Below are 20,979 nucleotides of genomic sequence, written 5' to 3'. Positions count from 1 at the left end.
CTTCAGTTGCGGGAGCGCTTCCCGTTATCACGTGACTTCCTGTTTGCCAGCACGAAAGCAAACATTAAAAGAAAATGGCTTGTGTAAAAGCAAAACAGCAATTGGTTTCTGGTGATATTTATTTGCACATTAGATTAATCTTGTTAATTTATTATGTCTGAACGAAAACAATACAAACAAGCCTTTAAGGAGTCTTATTTTCTTGAATTACCATTTATTTCTGGATCGAATCTTGGAATACATGATGTACGTTGCAAGGTATGTAAAAATGACTAGCATCGCGCATGGTGGTAAAACTGATATAGTCAGACATGTAAAATCCACAAAACACCAGAAGAACAAATTTTTTTTAATGTAATTCTTTTTCCATAATTTCTATTAAGTTTATATATAGGGCATACTATTACAATGGAAAGTCGCGTATCCGGAATCGGCGGGACTTTCCGAAGTCCGTATATTTTATTTTTCCATATAATTGACCTCCAAGGTAAACAAAGCTTAAAATGATCTGAATCTAAGAAGCAGAAAATAAATAACATTATTTTTCGGGGAATAATGTTTTAGTATTAGAATGATATCTAATCAATCATAAACAAAATATTAGAAAAAAAATAATTATTGCTATTCTAAAAATAAATATAGAAAACGGAAAAAATTCCCAGTTATGAAAATAGTAATTGCTCTCTCCACCATTTTGAACTAGAACGATTCAAGCAAGAAGGGGAAATTCCCGTCATTCAATAAGGTGGGTAGGTGGAGATGCCTCTGGGTATTGAACTCAGGTATTTCATAATGACAATTCAGTGCCTTAACCACTGAGGCTTGATACTCAATAATAGTGTGAGCAATTTTCCATATATATATACACAGTGGAAAGGTGCGTATCCGGAATTGGTGAGACTTCCGGAAGTCCGAATGTTAGATTTTTCCATATAATCGACCCCCAAGGTAAACAAAGCTTAAAACAATCTAATAAACGATCTGAATCTAAGAAGCAAATAATAAATATACATTATTTTTCTGGCAATAATGTTTTAGTATTAGAATTATATCTGATCAATCAAAAACAAAATATTAGAAAAAAAGAATTATTGCTTAAAATATAGATAACGAAAAAACTTTGACAGTTATGAAAATATTAATTGCTCTCTTCGCCTAGAATGATTCAAACAAGAAGGGGAAATTCCCGTCATTCATTAAGGTGGGTAAGTGGAGGAGAATAATTCATTTCCTCCTTATTTGTTATTCAAGTTGAGGGTGGGGAAGTGACAAATTCTTATTTTCTCTCTGATCATTGGCTATCAATCAAGCATAAAGGCACAGCATGCTGATTAGGTTCTCTTTATTTTTTCTTGTGTGACTGAAAGTGACTACCCCTCCACGTTAACGTTTGCTGCGTTTACCCTTTTTCACAGTATTTCTGCTTTCCCTAACACTCCTAATCACTCACATTCCTAAAAAGGTTTCAGGAAATTCCTCTTTTACTAGCCAGGTGCATAGAAAAGAAGGGGGAGGGCTCCCTCCTTTACTGCATTCCAGAGGAAGAGCGTCACTAATGGTCATTCGACGGTCTTGGTAGATCTTCTCTTCCTCTTTCTGGTGGTTTATGGGTTTAATGCATAAATCATTAGAAGCTGGAAAAGGAAAAAAACGTGTCAAAAGATCTCTCTTTTTTTTAAAAGAGGGGAAGATGAAGAGACGTGTGTTTATTTTGATTGCTAAAAAGTGCCCGGGAAATCGACCCTTCCGGAAAAGGGGCGTCCGGATATAGGACGTTACAATGTATATATATTATANTCCGGTTTTCTGAATCGCTACAAAAAGCCGTATTTTTTTATTGTTAAACTCAACTAAAAAAAATAATAATTTGGAAATAATCTGAAAAAGAAGAAAAAACGATGAAGTAATACACTAATGATTATTTCCAAAATGATGGTAAGGTAAACATCTTTCAAAATAGAAAAAAAAATCCTAAAATCTTATGAGGAAAAAAAAAATTTTTTTTTGAAAATGGCGGGAAAATTTATCGAATTTCATTCCGGTTTTTTGGTTTTCCGGTTTTCTGATTTCCGGATAACGGGTTCTGTACTGTATATGGAAAATTGCTCACATATAAACACACGCACACAGAGTGCATGGAAATTATTGTATTTTAACATATTCTTTTCAGCACAGAAAAAGGTTTACTTTTTTCCCTGATATATTTTGAACTGCAGCTGATATTGCCTTTATATTTCATCAAAAGTTATTTTAAAAGTTATAAAAAGAAATAAAAGATTTCAAGAATTAGAAGAAAAAAAAGTTCTTTGAAGAATTCACTTGAAAGTCACTGATCAAAACTCATTCAAGAATTGAAGAAGTTAAATGCAATGCCTTTTGTAATTCAAAACTACCCATTTTCTTCTATCCCAAGATTAGGTGGGCACAAATGAATAAGGGGTGCAAATTACTAGTTTGGTACATCAATACAAAATCAATTACATTGAATGCATGTTCAAATGGGTCTCTAAAAGACACAGTGTTAAATAAATTTTGTATTTTTGAATAGAAAACGGTTGTTTATTTTTGCATTCATCTTTATATTTTGGTATTTTAAAATATATTTTTTATTTAGGAAGCCAAATGTCCAGTTCCGTTTTGTTTGAATATAAAACACAAACTAAGGCAGCAACAGTTACAGCAGCGATTGCAACAAGCCCAGATTTTGAAAAGGCGTATTGCTACTATGACCAATCGTGGAGTTTCTGGTGCTGTGCCGCAAACAAGTCCTGGAAGTTCAAATTCAGCAAGTCAGTCTTCTCCTGGTCAACCTTCCCACACCTCTCCACATCCTCCTCAGCCTGGAATAGGCATGAAACCATCAACTGGTCCTCCTGTTGGTGCTCTACAAGCTGTGCAACAAGTTCAGGCAGCAGCTGCCAGGCAAACTGCTCCTCATATGGTAACAACTTCAGTTAGCTTTGGTAAAGGTAATCCTGTTGTTAATCCTCCTACTCCAAACCCAGTTATAGCTGCACAACCAATTCAAACTCAAATGCAAAAACCTATGAATCAAATGCTACCTAATGTACCGAATCGTATGCTTGCCATGGGAAATGTTGCATGCTGGGATAATCCATCTTATTCTCAGTCGCCTCACCCAAGTCCCCAGCCTCCTCAACAAATAGGTATGAGACCACAAAACCAGTTAATGGGACCAGGATCTATGCCTGGTTCTATGGGAAATACTGTTGCTTCAATGGGTCCACCTCCTCAGGTATTAAATAATCCAGGACCTTCTGTATCCATGCAGAGGCCTACTCAAGCCTTACAACAATTACTTCAAACATTAAAATCTCCCAATTCTCCTCAACAGCAGCAACAGGTGTTAACAATTTTAAAATCAAACCCTCAATTAATGGCTGCATTTATCAAACAGAGGACAGCTCAGCAACAACAGCAGCAGCAACAACAGCAGCAGCAACAGCAACAAATGATACTAAATGATGGAAGTATGATAGCTCCCCCTCATCAACAACCTAATGTCTGGTACAAACCACAGCCTCATTTATTAACTATGCAAAGACAGCCTCAGCCAAATCAGTTTCCCCATCCACAACAACCCCTGATGTATGCTCAACGTTCAAGAATGCCCATCCCTATGAATTTTGGTCATCAACAAGGATATCAAAATGACAATTCTCAATTTCAGTTTCAGCAACAGCCACCACAAATTTTAATGCAATCTCAAATAAAACAAATGACTTCTCCCACACACCCACCAATGAGTCCACAACAAGGTATTCTTGGTCACCCTCAAGGTCCTGTGCCATCTCCATCTCAACAGCAGCTCATGCAACAAGTTCGCTCACCTCCTCCAACTTCTGTACATTTATCTCAAACAGTTCGGTCCCCCCAGCCCAGTGCATCACCTCGAACTCAAGCAAATACCTCTCAGCCTATTCCTTCACCTAGGCAGCAATTAGTACCATCTCCTCATTACCCTTCTCAGACTCAATCACCACATCCTAGTCTAACTGTTGGTACATCAGGACTGTCAGGTCCTGATCAAATGACTACTAATAATGATATGATGCTAACACATCTGACAAACCCAGTGTCTTCTCATCCTAGTATAGCTACACAGCTTCAGAGCCCAGTTAATCAGGAAAACATGGACTTAACTCATCTGACCAGGGAAGAACAGCTCGACAAATATGTTGAAAATTTATAACCTTTTACATTTATGGTTTCATCACTTTTGTTTCTCAATTTAAAAGATGAAACCATTTTGGCCCCAAATCTTTGAATACAAATCTTTTATAATAAACTCCTGAGAATTATTGTTAGTAATACTCTGTATAGCAATATAGTTTTTTTACTATAAATCGTTATCAAATGTTTTTAGTGAATTTTGTACCAATTGTGTTAATTTTGCATAAATGTAAATGTGGTCAGTGAAACATCTGTTGCAATGAAAGAAAGTATTTGATAATTGTTTTTGTTTTGCCAAATGTTTTATTTGTTGTCTTACTCTGATCTCGTAAGATTCTTATAAATTATTCAAATATTTATTGCATTTGTACAGTCATTTGTTTTAAAATTGGTTCTGAACATATATATCATATCATTTCTACCAATATTGCATCTTTGTTTATACTGTACCATAAGTATTTCATTATATATCATAAGTTTTATTTCTTTCTGAATTGTGATATTTAAATAGTTTAAAATTATTTAGCAATGAATTAATTATCATACGAAAAAATGTTAATTTTTATTGTGCACATTCCAGAGAAAATCAAGTTTATTTTCATTGTTTATTATACTTTTTATGGAATTAATATTGGAAAGACTTTAGACTTATTTTAAACAACTTTTGATATATAATGATATTTAAACAAAATAAGCTGAGTTTCCACTTACAGCATAATTCTCTGATTGATGTTTTTTAAAAAGGATATTTCTAAAGCAATATGTAAGTAATTGGCCAGATCATGAAATCATTATAGCAATTATACTATAAGCATTATTACACTTGTTATTTTCAGTTAAAAATTCTGAAAAAAAAAGTTGTGTTTTATGAAATGTTTTTATTTGATATTTTTGTCTATAATTTAATATATTTTTATTTGGATTAAGTTATACCATTTCTTTTTACTAATGAGCTATTTTTTAATGATATTAGAACTTTAAAATAATGATATTAATTAATTCACTTACTGATTCATGAATATGCGTTATAATTATTTTAGTGAATGTTTACTACATTCTCTGCTTTCTTTAAAAAATCATTGACATTTTATTTTTTAAATATGTAATAAATATTTTAATTTTAAATTTTTTTAGTTCTTTTTAAATTAAAGCCTTAATTTTAACAAAATAATATTTTTTCAAAATTATTTTCCGAATCTTGATTATAATTTTACCTGTGGGAACTCAGGCATGTTTTAGCAATGGTATTTATATTGGGTTATTGTATGTACCAGAATTTTGCAATATGATTATGAAGTATGCTTGAAATTTATTGTTTCTATGTATACAGCAAAATATATATTCTTTCTATGTTTTGTGTAATTTTTATATGCTTCGAATGTTTATTCTTTGCAAAGTTAAAATTATAACATTACAAAAATCATTTCTTTCTTCAAGAATTCATAATGAATAATATCTGTTTTTAAATTGATTCCAGTTTTTAATATTCAGCATAGAGCTGAAATTTATTTATACGTTGAGCGCCAAGTTAAATATGAAAACAGTGTCATAGGCCATGGTATATAGTCGAAATGGAGTTTATGCACTAAGATTGCTATTGAATACCAATAAAGAAAGAAATCCCTTGTGTCTAAGCATAATTGCTTTTTTTTAAATGGCACTCAGCAATATAAATGATATGAAAATAAATAATAAACTCATAGCTCATCATTGATTTATTGACTATTAGTAGCGTATGAATTTTTTTATAAGCAATGATTTTATCATGATTTTTTCTGTAAAATGTAATAATTCATACTCCTAAAATTAAGATGCTATAAGATGCTTTTGCTATAAGATTTATATACTCATTTAATTTTATGATTGAAATACTTGTTAAATTCTATGATTTAAATACTCATTTATTCATTTGCAGCTATCAATGCTGTTTATATATACTATGATTAAGTGATTTCAGAAATACTCCTTTAAATACTTAGTTTATTTATTTGCAGCTAACGTGATCAGAAGTTAATCCTTTTGTAAAAGTTTAAAGTGTTTGCACATTATTGTAGCTCTTAATTTATGTGGAAATTTTATTTATGTTATTTATTTTTATATTGAGATAAAAATTTATAATCTTCTAGTTAAGAAGTATATTTGTTTTTATGAATTATGTAAAAAAAAAGAAAGAAAATATATTACTATCAATTATTGTACATAATATAAATATATATATATATACATACATATAAATATATGTGAATATGGATATGACTGAGAGAGTGCTATATAAAAATGAGGTGCATGATAAATTTTTATTTACATAATTAATTTATTTGTAAATAAGTGCTTTTGGGCTCATTTATTCATATTTTCTTTAAAATTTGAATTTTAATCAGAATCGGAAATTATTATTTAAATAAGATGTGTGTTTTTAAAAATTGACTTTTTTTTTCCTTCCTACCCACCTCATTGAGTTTCTGAAGTCCAAATATTACCAAAGTTCACTTAGCATGAACGAATTCTGTTTCTTAACATGAACTGTAAATGTAGCTTTTTCAGATACAAAAGCTACATTTTATGACATAGCTATTAATATAAGTTGAGGGTTGTATTAAATATTTATATCTTTAGAACTGGAAAATATTTCATACTTTTTAACTTGCAAAATACTTGAGAAAGTGTTATACACAAACATAAAGATGCCTTTCTTTTCTACGTGGCTATGCAGTTTAAGGATATTAGAATAAGAAAAAGTGACAATCAGTGATAGTGATTATAACTTTCTTCTGTTATAATAATATTAAGTAGTAATAATATTAAGTGTCTTAAATATACAAAAAATATTTTTGAAATAACTTGTATCTTAAAATATATCTTCTAATTATGACAAAAACTGAAAGCTAAAAATTTAAGGTAAAGAAATTTTTAATTGGTAATAATGTTTACTTTTACTGAATTCTCATATTTTGCAACATATTATTTACTATCTTTGCAAAATTATTAATTTTAAATTTGATTAGAAATTAATTTAACATGAAGCATATTTTAAGTCATACCATGTATAAGATAAGATATTATACAAATAATATTTAATATTTGAATGTAATGTACCTAACACCAAAATATTTGATAGTCATTGATAAAAAGATTGATACCCAATTATTTTTAATATCCATTTTCTAGATTTGCAATCTGCAATATACACTTTTTTTGATGTATCAAAAGTTTATTCAGTTGTGACTTAAAAATAACTATTCAATTAATTTTTGACGCACGCAATTGTTTTCTATGTCTCTTATGATTTTAGAATAATTTATAAATAGCTTTTAATAACTCTATATATTCTTATCCTGCATTATCAAGCATCACCAACAGTATTTGCTAGGAATGTCAGATTAATAATGAAATATTAGGCGTTTACACAGCTATTATATTGATTGGTGAAATCTAAAAATTATGAAATGAATGATGTAAATATAAAATATTTATGAAAAATAGACTTTTTATTATGCTGTGCCAAAACCCATAATTTAAACTACGAGTTAAATTTATTTAGAAACTGTTATAAATGTTATGTGTTTATTTGGTTTATTTTTAAATAATTGATATTTAATATTAAAAAAAATCAAAATTAATTTTTCTTAAATTTGTTCCAAGTTATACTTCAATACATTTATTACAATACATTATATTTATTAACATTACATATATTACAAGACCGTACATTATTTACATTACATTCAATACATTTTTTTTTTGTCTCTGTTAACTAAAAGTTTGTTATTTATTTGGAATATGTTTAATATCAATAAGTGTCCAAATATGGTATACCTTTATTTTAAGTTTAAGGAAATAACTTTTTGTATACACGTCATATTGCTTACTTTGCATGTCATATTTGGTAGTTTAAATAATTGCTTTAATTTAATTATGAAACATTGATAATACCGTATTTTTACTGTTCTTACCCCCTCCCCCTTTTCTTTTTGCAAGTTATATTTCAGTAAATTTTCTGTCAAGTTGATTTTTGAAACTTGTTGACAAGTCTATAGAAATAGGTTTTAAATCGAAGTAAAATTTGCAAATAAAAGTGAAAAGCAAGGTTGTCAGCAATAATGTGCTGAATTTAAATATTGTGGTATCCTTAACATTACTCGATTTGGGCTCTTGCAAAAGTTTAAAAATTTATAGAAGGAAAATTTTAATACCTTTTGTCTTTCTTGTGTTATATGCTGATAAATTACTTAAGTATTAACTGTTAATACTATAAAAGCTGCTCTATATAAAAATCACATTTATGTTCATGATTACAAAGCAATTTTAAAATTTCATGGTTTAAAAAAATTTTGTTGTACTTAATTTATTACATTTTAAATAAGTAATATTTCCCTATATACATAATTTGAAAATTTTATTCCAAAATAATTGTTAATATTGAGTCCATTTTTTCTGATTTATTTATATTAGTGGTAATAATAAATGAGTTATTTCATGCAAAAATAAAGGGAAAACAAAATATTGTTGCATTTGTTATTTAAATTTTCCTACGATCACAAAATTATATAGATATAGCACTTTTTAAACTGTGTTTTGCTGTATCCTGCAAATGATGTGTTAATTTGAAAAACCCATAAATTTTTTTTTTTTTTATAAGTAAACGCAATGCAAGTTAATCAGTATTAGATACATATAGCAAAATGTATCTCTGAAATAATTTAAATGTGTTCTTAAGCAAAACATGCCTGCAACAAACATATGTGTTGGCATTCAACTAGGTTTTTTAATTGAAACTGCATAAGCTTATTACCTTGTATGACTTAATTGATGTTTGAGTAGTTCCTATTCAATGTCAGTCAAAATTTATATTAATCAATATTTGTTTTTTTATTTCTATGCAATATGAAAAAGGACTTGAAATGATGTACGAAAGGTATATAAAAAAAACTTCTCAATAATTTGTACAAATAATTAACTGGAGTTTAAATAACCATTTCCACAATATTTAATCTATAAAAAAAATAATAATTGTTATGTTTATTCAGTTTGTGATGGTTGAAGATAGTTTTAAAAGAGAAATTTTTAATAATTTAAGTAATTTTTAATATTTAATAATCTATTAATTAATTAATAATGTTTTTATACTTGAAAGATTTTTATGTGACAAATCAGCATTTGCTTTTGATATTTCATTTCATTTTTTTTCTCTGGTTAACCAAATTTTAATTAATTTTAATATATTTGCTTTTTGTCCCTTCTTATTTTTAATAAAACCAAGTACAAAATAATTAAAATTTGACTTTCTTTTGGTTACCAATATACTCATATTTAACTTTATAAATATGTTTAGTTTGTTTCAAATTTTAAGTCGTTTTAACGATATATGACAACTTTTATCTGTTGTAAATTTAATTAAGACTATAATTCTACTTAATTACTACATTTTATATTTAGTATTTCTTATACAAGTAATCTTTCTTTTATAGTTTATAAAAATGATTTACTGTACCATCTCTTTTGAGGGTGGGATTCTTCCTATTTAGTAAACTTAGTACCTGCAATAAGTTTATCAGACTTAATTTATTTAGCTACAAATGCTTATAATGAATTAATAAAGTAAGTGATACCAAATATAATTGACTGTCTAAACTCTTGCAATGAAATAAGTGAACATGAGTCCATTATGTAGCACATAAAAATTATTGCATGCAACAAGCATAGATTATGCTCTGAGAAAAATTGTCTGTGAATCAGTAAGTTTTTTGTTAAGACTTTCGCAATAAAATTACATTTTGTTTTTTTTGTAAAATATTTTCTCAAATTTACTTATTTCAGGAGCCCGTATTACTGACTATTGTGGTTTTGTAAGCGTTAAAGTAATTTTTTTTATCTCAATATTTTTTACTGTTCTTAATCATGCATCCATTTTTATTTGAATTATAATTTTAATGTATTTGTTTAATCAATTAACTTTGGAATCAAAATATTATGATTTTGCTGTATCAAATGTTCTATCTAGCTGCAATGTCATTTTGTCTGTGAATTGAAATCGAATAGTATCGGTCTGTAACACATGGTTGTACCTATAATTCATTTCAAGTGATATTAGTCAGAGTCCTTATAATTTATAATTGGAAGTGAATCTTTCATTTACAAATAATCCAATGCAAATAATATATAATCATATGCAAATCTTAAGATTGGAATAAAATAAGTGTCTTAAAATTTATGAATAGCTTAAAAAGTTTTCCTTTAAATTTTATTTGTTCTTTTTATATAATTCTTAATAAAATATGTAATAATATTTGAAGAAATGTTTTTGAAAAATGCTTTAGCTGATGTGTGTTATATAATAATACTTACAATAAAAGTAACTAATAATACTTGCAATAAATATAACTAATAATATTTACAATTATTATCATTTCAAGTGATATTAGTCAGAGTTCTTATAATTTCTAATTGGAAGTGACTCTTTCATTTACAAATAATCCAATGCAAATAATATATAATCCTATGCAAATCTTAAATCTGGAATAAAATAGTTGTTTTAGAATTTATGAATAGCTTAAAAAGTTTTTGTCTATAAATTTTATTTGTTCTTTTTATATTTCCTGATAAAATATGTAATAATATTTGAAGCAATGTTTTTGAAAAATGCCTAAGCTGACGTGTGTTATATAATAATACTTACAATAAATATAACTAATAATACTTACAATTATTATGTTATTATTAAGAATTTATCTATTAAATAATTGTAAATATGAATACTTGCTTGATTTTGGTTATTAACCAGGCAAATAATAGTTAGATAGTTTTCCTATTGATTAATATATTTTGCTTTGTTTTAAAGCCCAACGACACATTTTCTTCTCAAATTAAAATTAAGTTTACCTATTGGTATGTGTCATTCTTTTTAGAATGGCTGAGCAACTGAGATAGGATTCCCACTAAAGAGCTTATAAAATAAATCAGGGCATATTATTAAGCCCGAAACCAATTTGCAATATATATTTTTTATTTAATGTCAGCTCTAATTATCTCTTATTGTCTATGTAGGTATAATAGAAGAAAATGTTTTTGCATTCAAAATTATTTAATTTATTTAAGGACTAGTTTAATTTTTTTTGTTTAAATCTAGCTTAAAAATAACATAAAAAAGATTTCTTCCTTCTTTTTTTTCTTTTTTTTAAAAGAAGAATATATATGTATATTCAATCTTGTTTTTTTTTTTCAATCTTGCATTGCTCAATATCTGTGTATCAGAATCATAATTATTTATTGACATATTTTTTCGTGTAAATAAAAATAAAATCACTGTATTTTATTAATTGTGTTACCAGAAATGAATTTGCTATACTCATTTGAAATTAGATGTACAAATCTGTGTTATGAATGATAGAGTTTTCCCAAAGATTTGTACAGATTTAGTATACGTGGAACCCACCTTCGTTTGTTTATTCATTGTAAATTGAAACTTTGTTAATTCGATTGTGGTTGGATTGTTCTTGCATTATAAAGTGTCCTGATGAGGAATGAATATAGCCATTTGTTATATGTTCTCATTTGTGTCTTATTTGTACATAGTTGTTTGTTATGCTAACTACGCGAAATTGTTTTGTATATATTGTCTACGTTTCGAATGATGCTTAGGAATGTTTTAAACAAAAGATCTTTTTACTATGTATTTTGTTTGTTTAATAAAACAATTACATTAACATTGTATATATAAATCATATTCGTTTTTACAAAGAAATAAATTCTTGTACATAAAAGTTTAGGGAACAGATTAAATTATGTTCAGATGAGCATTTGCATACAAAGTGAGAGCTATATTTAATAGCTGTCTTATATTTCCACGTCTGAAATTATCACTGCCAGGATAAAGTTTTGTAAATAGTTGGGTATTATTCAGTACTCAGAGTATATATCCTGATGCAAGTGACACTTGAGCTCTACTCACAAGTTAATAATTGTAATAAACTATATTATACTCTTATGTTGTTTTGCTTTCTTTTTAATAATAAAGCCAAATCATTCTTTAAATTTTTAATAATTACTGTAATCTCAATTTTTGGATGGTTTTTAACACCTTACTTGCAGAACAATATCAACTATCTCTTAGGCAAATTATTAAAAAACATTTTAAGCGTGAGTAATTAGAACATATTTAGGGTCGAAATTTTTCAGTGGGTATAAATACCGAAATTAGCTCGTCATTTTAAAAAATTTCGCTTGACTACAAATACGAAAAAATTTACAATACTGAAAAAATTCAGTGCACAACAAAATAAATAAATAAACGGACCACCTTAAATAACTTTTGATCTTAATGATAGGATCTTCACGTTCTTGGATTCAATGGTTCAAGGTGGTCAACTCAAATATGCTAATTAATTAGTGCAGATGATATTTTAAGTTGCGAAATTGGACACAAAAACGAACTTTCTCTAAATAAACATACCTTTTTTTCGACGGATTATGGTCGAACCCTCAAAATATAGGGGGTCCTCATTGTTTGGTTAGGAGATCAAAAGTGTGGCCCAGTTAATGTTAATTTTACTTTCTTCCTATTTCATCATATCGCGCAATTATAAAACTCGTTTAATCAAAAAAAAACTTTTAATAAATATTTATTATTTTTACAATTCAAAATTTTGTAGACGAGTGACGATTAATAAAAAATAGTAAATATTTACTAAAAGTTATATTTTGCATGGAATTATCTTAGGTGAACAAATTTTTCAATTTGCTTAAAAAGCTCTCGAGATATTGTGGAATATGTAAAAAGTAAAATTACCTTTAAAGGGTCCAAACTTAGGACCGCTTTCCTGACCAAACGTTAGGGACCATATTTATGAAATTGTGGCTATCTTGTATATTTTGGTGGTCAGAAATCTAAATCTGTCGGGGGAAAAAAAGTATGTTTATTCAGAGAAAGTACGTTTTTATGTCTGATTTCGTAATTTAAAATATCGTCTGCACTAATTAATTAGCATATTTGATGTCCCCCCTTCAAACCTTTAAGATTGAGTCCTAGAGCGCGAAGATACCCTCAAAAGTAATTCAGGGTGGTCCTTTCTTTTTTTTTTAATTTGCCCTCTGTACGTAGTACAGATAATAAAAGGTCCCGCAGTGGACTGATTGTTAAGACACGGTTCCCAGCAGATTACCGAAGTCAAGCATCACTGGCTGCGGTCAATGTGCGGGTGGGTGACCACTTGGATCAGTCTGCGTAGGGACCGAGGGTGTGCTACCGTAAAGTGCTCGACTTCGCGCGCAGGTCGTCGGGCTACCGAAGCGGGGGTACCGTCCCCTCTGCAGAGGATCAAAACTGTGATGGCATGTCTTCGGATCATCCTCCGGGATGGTTCCCAGACCGTCGCCAATAGCCCTTTGTGCAGCTTCAGTGCGACGTAAATTAACAACAACAACAAATAATAAAAGAGTTGAAAAATTATTTCCTTTAATTTCGTGCAAGATTTTTTTCTTGTTTAAACGAATAGAATTTCTTTATAACATATTTTACGTTGTCAAGTTATTCCATGAATGGATTAGAGTTATTCATTCATCAAATATTCGTTTGCCTAGCATTTCAACAGGATTTCGAAATTTCATTATCCTTTTATTTCAGTAAATGTTTTGATTAAGGAGAAGGTTAATAATAAAGGAACTTTTTTGTCCTTTTTTATTTCTTATTACACTTCAAGGATTTAAAGGGATATGGTATCCTTTTTACATAATTTATAATCCAAGGGGTAGAAAGAGCTATCTTGATAGAATCCTGACTATTTCTTAACTATTTTCTTGTCATTTTGCTATTGATCTATTCTCCTAAATGTTTCCTTAGTTATACACTATCAATTTTGAAGTTCTAAAAAAGTGGTAATTGCAGTTAAATGTAAATATAAACTTAAAACAAATAGAAAAAAAATCTCTCATATTAAAAAAATTTTGCGCAAGTTGGAACTTTTTAAAAATTGGTTAATTAAAAAAAAAAAGCAAAAAATACACGGAAATTTGCGCAGTGACAAACTTGCCACTCTAATTATAATTTAACTTAAATTGGATTTAAAAAAAAATTCTAACTGTATGAGAGAATAGCAAATGTTTTAAACCGAAAGAAAAATTATACTTTGATGCAAGTTTAGGAAAAAAAAAAAAAAAAAAAAAAAAAACATTATCCCTATGGGGAGAGCCTGTTTGCATCTTAGTGCACGCTAAATGGATGCCAAACTCCCATCGCGAACGTATATTAACATCGCTAACTCTTGAAACGACGTTGTACGTCTCCTTTTTGCTTGCTTTCTTATTAAATACAATAATCAATTAACAACTAATACGATTTAATTAAAATGATATCTAAAAATCGTAAAAATTAAACGTCTTTCTGTTCGCATTTAAAGAAATTCGTGAAAGAATAATAAATATTGTTCTTGCAGGCGATTTTATATTACAGCGAAACAAGCGTAAAAATTCTTTATCTCGCATTTGATTTGTTAAGAGCATGTCAGCAGAAGACACGTCATTTTAGTGGTCCAATCAAATCCAAAGCTTTTGCTACGTCATACAGTCGTTTCTTTTTGTAGAACAAATGTTTGCACAGTCCCATAAAAAAATTTTTTTCAACTATATCACTTGATATTTTTGAATTTCTGCTGTGCCAAAGTATAAAGAAGATTTTAAATAATGATCTCTCCCAAGAAACTGAAGCGGTAAGATATTACTTGATTAAAAGCTTCCTTCGCTTCAAAAATATACAAATTGTAAATAACAGTCGACACTTTTCAAGCACTCAAAAATAGGGACAATTTTCAAGATTTGCCAGATATGAATGAGAAAAAACAAGTGATTAAAAACATAATACGTAAAATTGCCTACGAAAATTGGAAAATATAAGTGAGGAACAAAACTGGAAAAACCACAGTTGCCGAGAGAGAAAAAAGATGAAAAACAGAACGAGAGAAAAAACACAATGGCCAAGAAAGACATATCTGGGTAAAATGCAATTACGCGTGCTATGGAGAGGTGGTAAGGAACTAATGCCGTTAACAAGGGAATCAGCATTCATATGAATAAAACATGATTCCAGGGCATGATTCCTTGATCTTAAGAACTGGATTTTTCTTTACATTTCGTTTCTACAATACAGCTTGGTTTAACTTCACGGCTTTGATCAGGTTTTAACAACAATTCAGTCATAACGTTCAGTGACAAAATGAAAACACACAAAACACAGTGACAAAGCATATGGAAATGTACACAAGCAATTCAAAGTTAACTAACAAATTTATATAAAAAACATAGAAGAAGGAGAGAAAAAAAAATTTCATCACAGAGCAGAAACAGTAAATAGTTTCCTTAGAAGAGTCTCATGAACAAAATGAATCAAATCAGCTAATAATCATTATATGCAATCTAAAAAAGTCTAAGAACCTAATGAGATATATTTGTTTTAATTATTTTCTTAATTTTTGGTGATCTTCTCGCATTTTCCAATGAACTCCATGATGGATTGCAAGGAAAGTATTTAAGCTTTGGGCACTCCAAGGCTAGGTGCTTGCAAAAGACAAGACTGAAGCTTTTGCAGACACAATGGAAGAGCAATTCTCTGTAAATGATGACTTTAAATGATGACTAAAAATTTAAACTTAAGAAAGCACCGGATGGAAATAAAATTACCAACAAAATGATCTGAGCGCTTCCTGATAATTATATTAATCACATTACAGTAATAATAAATTCATGTCTTAAAAATTGCGATTTTCCTAAACAATGGAATGATGTAGGTACTTCATTTACGTCGCACTAGAGCTGCACAATGAGCTATGGGCAACGGTCTGTGAAACATCCCCGAGGATGATTCGAATATATGCCATCGCAATTTTCATCCTCTGCAGAGGGTATGACTCCCTTGCTTTGGTAGCCCAACGACCTGCGCGCGAAGTCCACAGTTTACTGACCGCAGCCAGTCATGCTTGACTTCGGCGTTTTACTGGAAACCGTGTCCTTAAGATCAGTCCACTACGGGACAAACAATGGAAAGAAGCTACCATTATACTCTTTCTCAAACCTCTTAAAGATCCAGTTATGTCCATAATCACAGACCTATTAGCTTATTACCAACACTTAGTAAAAAATTGGAACGCGTCATACATAATAGACTTAAATCCCGCCTGCACATGCTCCCAAATGAACAAAATGATTTCGGAGGGGAGCTCGACACAACAAAATGACTTACGAGGATTAAATTCGTTCGGCAGGGGCTTGCAAATAAACAAATTTCGGCCCTCCTAATGTAATACGTTACTAAAGCCTTTGACTGAGTCTGGCATGATGGTCTCAAAAATAAATTAATGAACTTAAATGTTCCAACTGACAAAATTTTTCTCATAAACAACTACTTAAAAATAAAAAAGGATAATTTACAATTAAAATAAACGATATTCTCTCATTCAATACAATAATAAGAGCCGGGGTACCCCAAGGAAGTATTCTCGGCCCAATATTACAAATAATTCACACATATAATGTTCCTGTCCATAGAGATGACAATTACAGTCTTACAGCTTATTTTGCAGATGATACAGTCTAGTCTAGATCTGTTACAAACGCTATTAATAAACTATAAACTAAAGTATATGATTTTGAAACCTGGTGTTCTATCTGGAAGGTCAAAATTAATGACCAAAAATCAAACCTACTTATTAGTAAAAAGACCTAGACGACTTACTATTAACAATACATTAACTTTCCTTGGAAATGATATTCCTATTGTTGATGCGAGGTCACTTATCTGGGCATTACAATAAATAAAAATCTAAACTGGAATGATCATGTTAAGAAAATAGTAGCTAAAGCCACTGGAATATACAATAAATTAAAATGTCTACTAGGTCCCTACTCCAAAATGCCACTTGAAAGCAAACGATACATTTATCTTACATATATCAAACCCATAATTACTTATGCATCCCCTGTCTGGTGCAATTACAGTAAAGTAAATGCTAAAAAACTTAATGTCTTCCAAAATAAATTAATAAGAAAAAAAATGTTTGGAGTCCCATATTTTATTAGAAACAAAGACATAATTAGAGATTTTAAATTAGAGACCTTCACTGAAACTTTAATGTCACATGACACACAATGTTATAAAAATGCATTGCAACAAACTACAACAATATTTTTAAAGCAAAAATGCTAATTGAAGGTTCCAAAATCAGAACCCCAGCTCACTTTTTTCACTAGCGATGCGATTTTATCAGATAAATTCAATTAATCCTTCACTATTTTTAATCTTTTATTGGTACTTAGAAATTTAATTTATAAATTTCAATTATAAGCAACTGCAAGCAATTGGCGCTGCAGTCGTTCCACCTACTGTTCATAATTCAGATTTCTTATCGGTGCTGCGATTCCGCCTATCCCACTACAATTGCAGCAAATAGTTCAAACTTATTTTTACTTTTTTCTATATCATGATTGTATTACCCTTATTTTCTTTTTCTTTCTGGTTTTCAAAACCCATGGAGAAAATTACTGCACGATTTCGCACATCAAGGTGAAAAAGTAAAACCCCTTCGGGGCCTAAATGCCTTGAGAAATATTATGATTATGACTATGATTAGGCACGATGCTAGACAGTTCTTTCTGTATGGCCGATCTCGCGTTTCAAGTTTCTCTCAAAGAATTCGTCTTGATGTGAGACATCAAGAAGGAATTGTGATTTAGAAAGAAATTTTTTTTATTTTTTAAAGTATGCATGTCTTCCGTTTGCTTTTTTAAGTTGATCTATATATTTCGCCATTCCTTTTGTCTTTTTGCTTAAAAAAGAGAATTTACATATTGTTTGACATAGTAGGATAGGTACGATACTTTTATTTAAGTCGCACTGGAGATGCATTATGGGCTATTGGAGACAGTTTGGCAAACTCCCCTGAGGATGATCCGGAGACAACATACATACGTCCCATCCCGTGTTACAGGGTGGACACATTCACACACTATCCGTCCATCCGCAGATCGTAATTTTGATCTGAACCAGAGCTCAATCAATCTCTGATACAGTACCCCCAGAAGTATTGATTTGTTATGGCAACTTGAAGGACTTTGTGACCTTGACAGATTTAGCGTGCACCAGTCACCATTTTGTACACGGAGAGTCTTTTCCCGTTGGGGGTCGAACTTACGACTTCTCTGACGTGTACCCTATTAATTTAGGTTATAAATTAATAAATATAAATTAACCCGATGGATTTGGAATGTGAAATATTTAACAGTATGAATATTTTACACAAAACCAAGAGTTTACACAGATTTCATGTTTAATTAATAATGTAACACAGAGCGACTCAAAATAAAAATTTTCATACTTGAAGTGAAATAAAACTCATAACACACGGAATAAGCTAGCTAAATTTTGTTGATTGTACTGGTTTCAGTTACAAATGAAGTCTCTTTGTTGTTCGTGGGTAAAATGTTGAAGAGAGAAATTCAAGCTAAAAATCACCAAATAATTCTAGCTACTGCAAACAAACAGAAAAACTGTAGAAACAAATATTATTTTGAAAAAAAAAAAAAAACTTATTACCAGGATGTACAATCCTTTTCTTTTAAATTAATTTTTTGTAATTTTAATTCATTTGCCTTTTGTTCCTTCTGATTTGTACTTAGTAAAATTAAGTACGAAATAATTAGAATTTGATTTTTTTTTGTTACCGATTTACGTGCATTTAATTTTATAAGTAGGTTTAGTTTCTCCGAAATAATTTTTGATTATGTTAACGATAAATAGCAACTTTTATCTGCTGTATATTTTATTAAGACTATAATTCCTTTTGATTACTATATTTTGTGTTTCATACTTTTTTCATACAATTAATGTTTCTTATTATAGTACACAAAAAGGTTTTACTGTACTATCTCTTCTGTAAGTGGGAATTTTTAAATTTAGTTTACTTAGTACTTGCGATAAGTTTCAAACTTAATTTACTTTCCCAGTAATGCTTATAAGGAACCAACAAACTTACTGAATACTAAATATAATTGATTATGTTGTCTAAACCCTTTGCTATATAATAAGTCAACACAAGTGTATTATATAGCACATGCAAATATTTGCATACAGAAGGTATGGATTATGCCCAGAGAATAATTGTCTGTGAAACCGATTTTTTTAAAACCATTTTTCATTAAAAAAATACGCTTCTCATGCATACTAATGTTATTTTTATGACGTATTTATATTAATTTCAGAGTTTCTATAAAGGCAATTTCAATCTGCAAAATAATGAAAAAAAAAAAAAAAAAAAAAAAAAAAAAAAAAAAAAAAAAAAAAAAAAAAAAAAAAAAGCTTAAGCAGTTCCTGCGAAAAATACTGAGATCGTTTATCAATTTGAAAATTAACTTAATAATTTTAGTACAGTTTTGATTTAACTGATGATAACAATCAAAAAATAAATAAACTACTTTTAGAGATTTATTGTCGACTTGATTAATTTGCTTTCTTCTTTTTTATGGTATATTAAAAGTTTTAAATCGTATAGTCACTTTTACAAATTTTTAGTAGTTTAAAAATAACTATTAAACTTTTTCCAATCCTATATTTTTATATCAATTGAACTTAATTATAAGACCATAAGTTTCAAACGCAGTTTGATTTTCATTGAAAAAAAATATTAGCCATACTTGTTTCCACTTTTTAAATCAAATTTGTTTACTACTACCTTAAATAAGCTATTCATGAAAATATAATAATTCACACTATAAAAGTATACAATTAAAAGTATCGATTATTAAGTATCTAGTATTGCTGACTGGCAGTTTGTTATTTTTTCAACATATTTCTTATAGTGCTGATAATGTTATAATTTTTTTAATTATTAAAATTTTATTAGATCCGTGGCAGCCCTGTAAAAAGAAATGTTGACCTTAAAAGTATTTTTTTTAAATAAAAGACGAAGTAAGTTAAGAAAAAAAAATGTGCTAAAACATTTATGCAAATGGACGACATCACATTACGAATTTATTTGAATTCGCTAGTTAATTCTTTAATACTCATAAGAGAAATTTGAAAAAGGGAATAAAATTCTACATTCATTTTTTTAAATGCGCATTCCCAGACATGCTCAATTTCTTAAATACGCATTTTAGGCTTTACCCCTTTCTTAAATCAGCATTTTCAGCTAGGTCCATTTTCTTAAATACGCATTTTCAGCTAGGTCAATTTTCTCAAATGCACTTTTTGAGCCGTGTCAGTTTTCTTAAACACGCACTTGGGGTTTTTGTTCATTTTATAAAATTCGTATCTATTTTTCTTAAACACTCATTTTGAGTTATGCTTTTATGTCTGGAATTAAAAGCTTACAAACGAAATGAAAAAAAAAATATCATCTCTCACCAGTTTTAATTCTTTGATTTGTGCGACAACTTTTCAAAATAATAGAGCTGTCAAATTCAACGTGAAAATACGCGCTGCATTAGATTACAGTTTAAATGCTGTCTGTTTTATAAATATGCTATCAGAGGCACAATAAACATGATCATGCTACTCTCCGCATTGAAGTTACTACATAAAAATTATTTTCAAACTTCTAATTATTTTTTCTTCTTCTTTAATTTGGGTTTGGAGGTATGGAGACAACACAAAGAATTTAGAAATGAAATTTACTTTTAAGGGTTAAAATCTGAATATCTTTATTTGTCAGTATTGAAGAATTGCGAATGTATTCAATTCTCACCTGAACACATAATTGTGCAACATACTTTTTAACATATAGTTTTGTAACAGATAAAACATGT

General features: G+C 29.2%; 1 protein-coding gene across 4 annotated transcripts in view; it reads left to right on the top strand.

Annotated features, from left to right (window-relative positions):
- LOC107451016 (CREB-binding protein) overlaps nucleotides 1-12,178 on the top strand; it is a 141,787-nt gene extending 129,609 nt beyond the window's left edge. For all 4 annotated transcript variants that reach the window (XM_071187500.1, XM_016066974.4, XM_016066973.4 and 1 more), the window contains one exon: nucleotides 2,615-12,178. In XM_071187500.1, coding sequence (XP_071043601.1) covers nucleotides 2,615-4,213 — 1,599 coding nt within the window. In that variant the 3' untranslated portion in view covers nucleotides 4,214-12,178. The remainder of the gene's footprint in view (nucleotides 1-2,614) is intronic.
- The last annotated feature ends 8,801 nt before the right edge of the window (nucleotides 12,179-20,979 follow it).

Source organism: Parasteatoda tepidariorum, chromosome X1 (assembly GCF_043381705.1).
Source record: "Parasteatoda tepidariorum isolate YZ-2023 chromosome X1, CAS_Ptep_4.0, whole genome shotgun sequence".
Lineage (NCBI taxonomy): Eukaryota > Metazoa > Arthropoda > Arachnida > Araneae > Theridiidae > Parasteatoda > Parasteatoda tepidariorum.
Note: the sequence above shows the minus strand (reverse complement) of the source record. Positions and strands in the feature narration are given on the sequence as shown.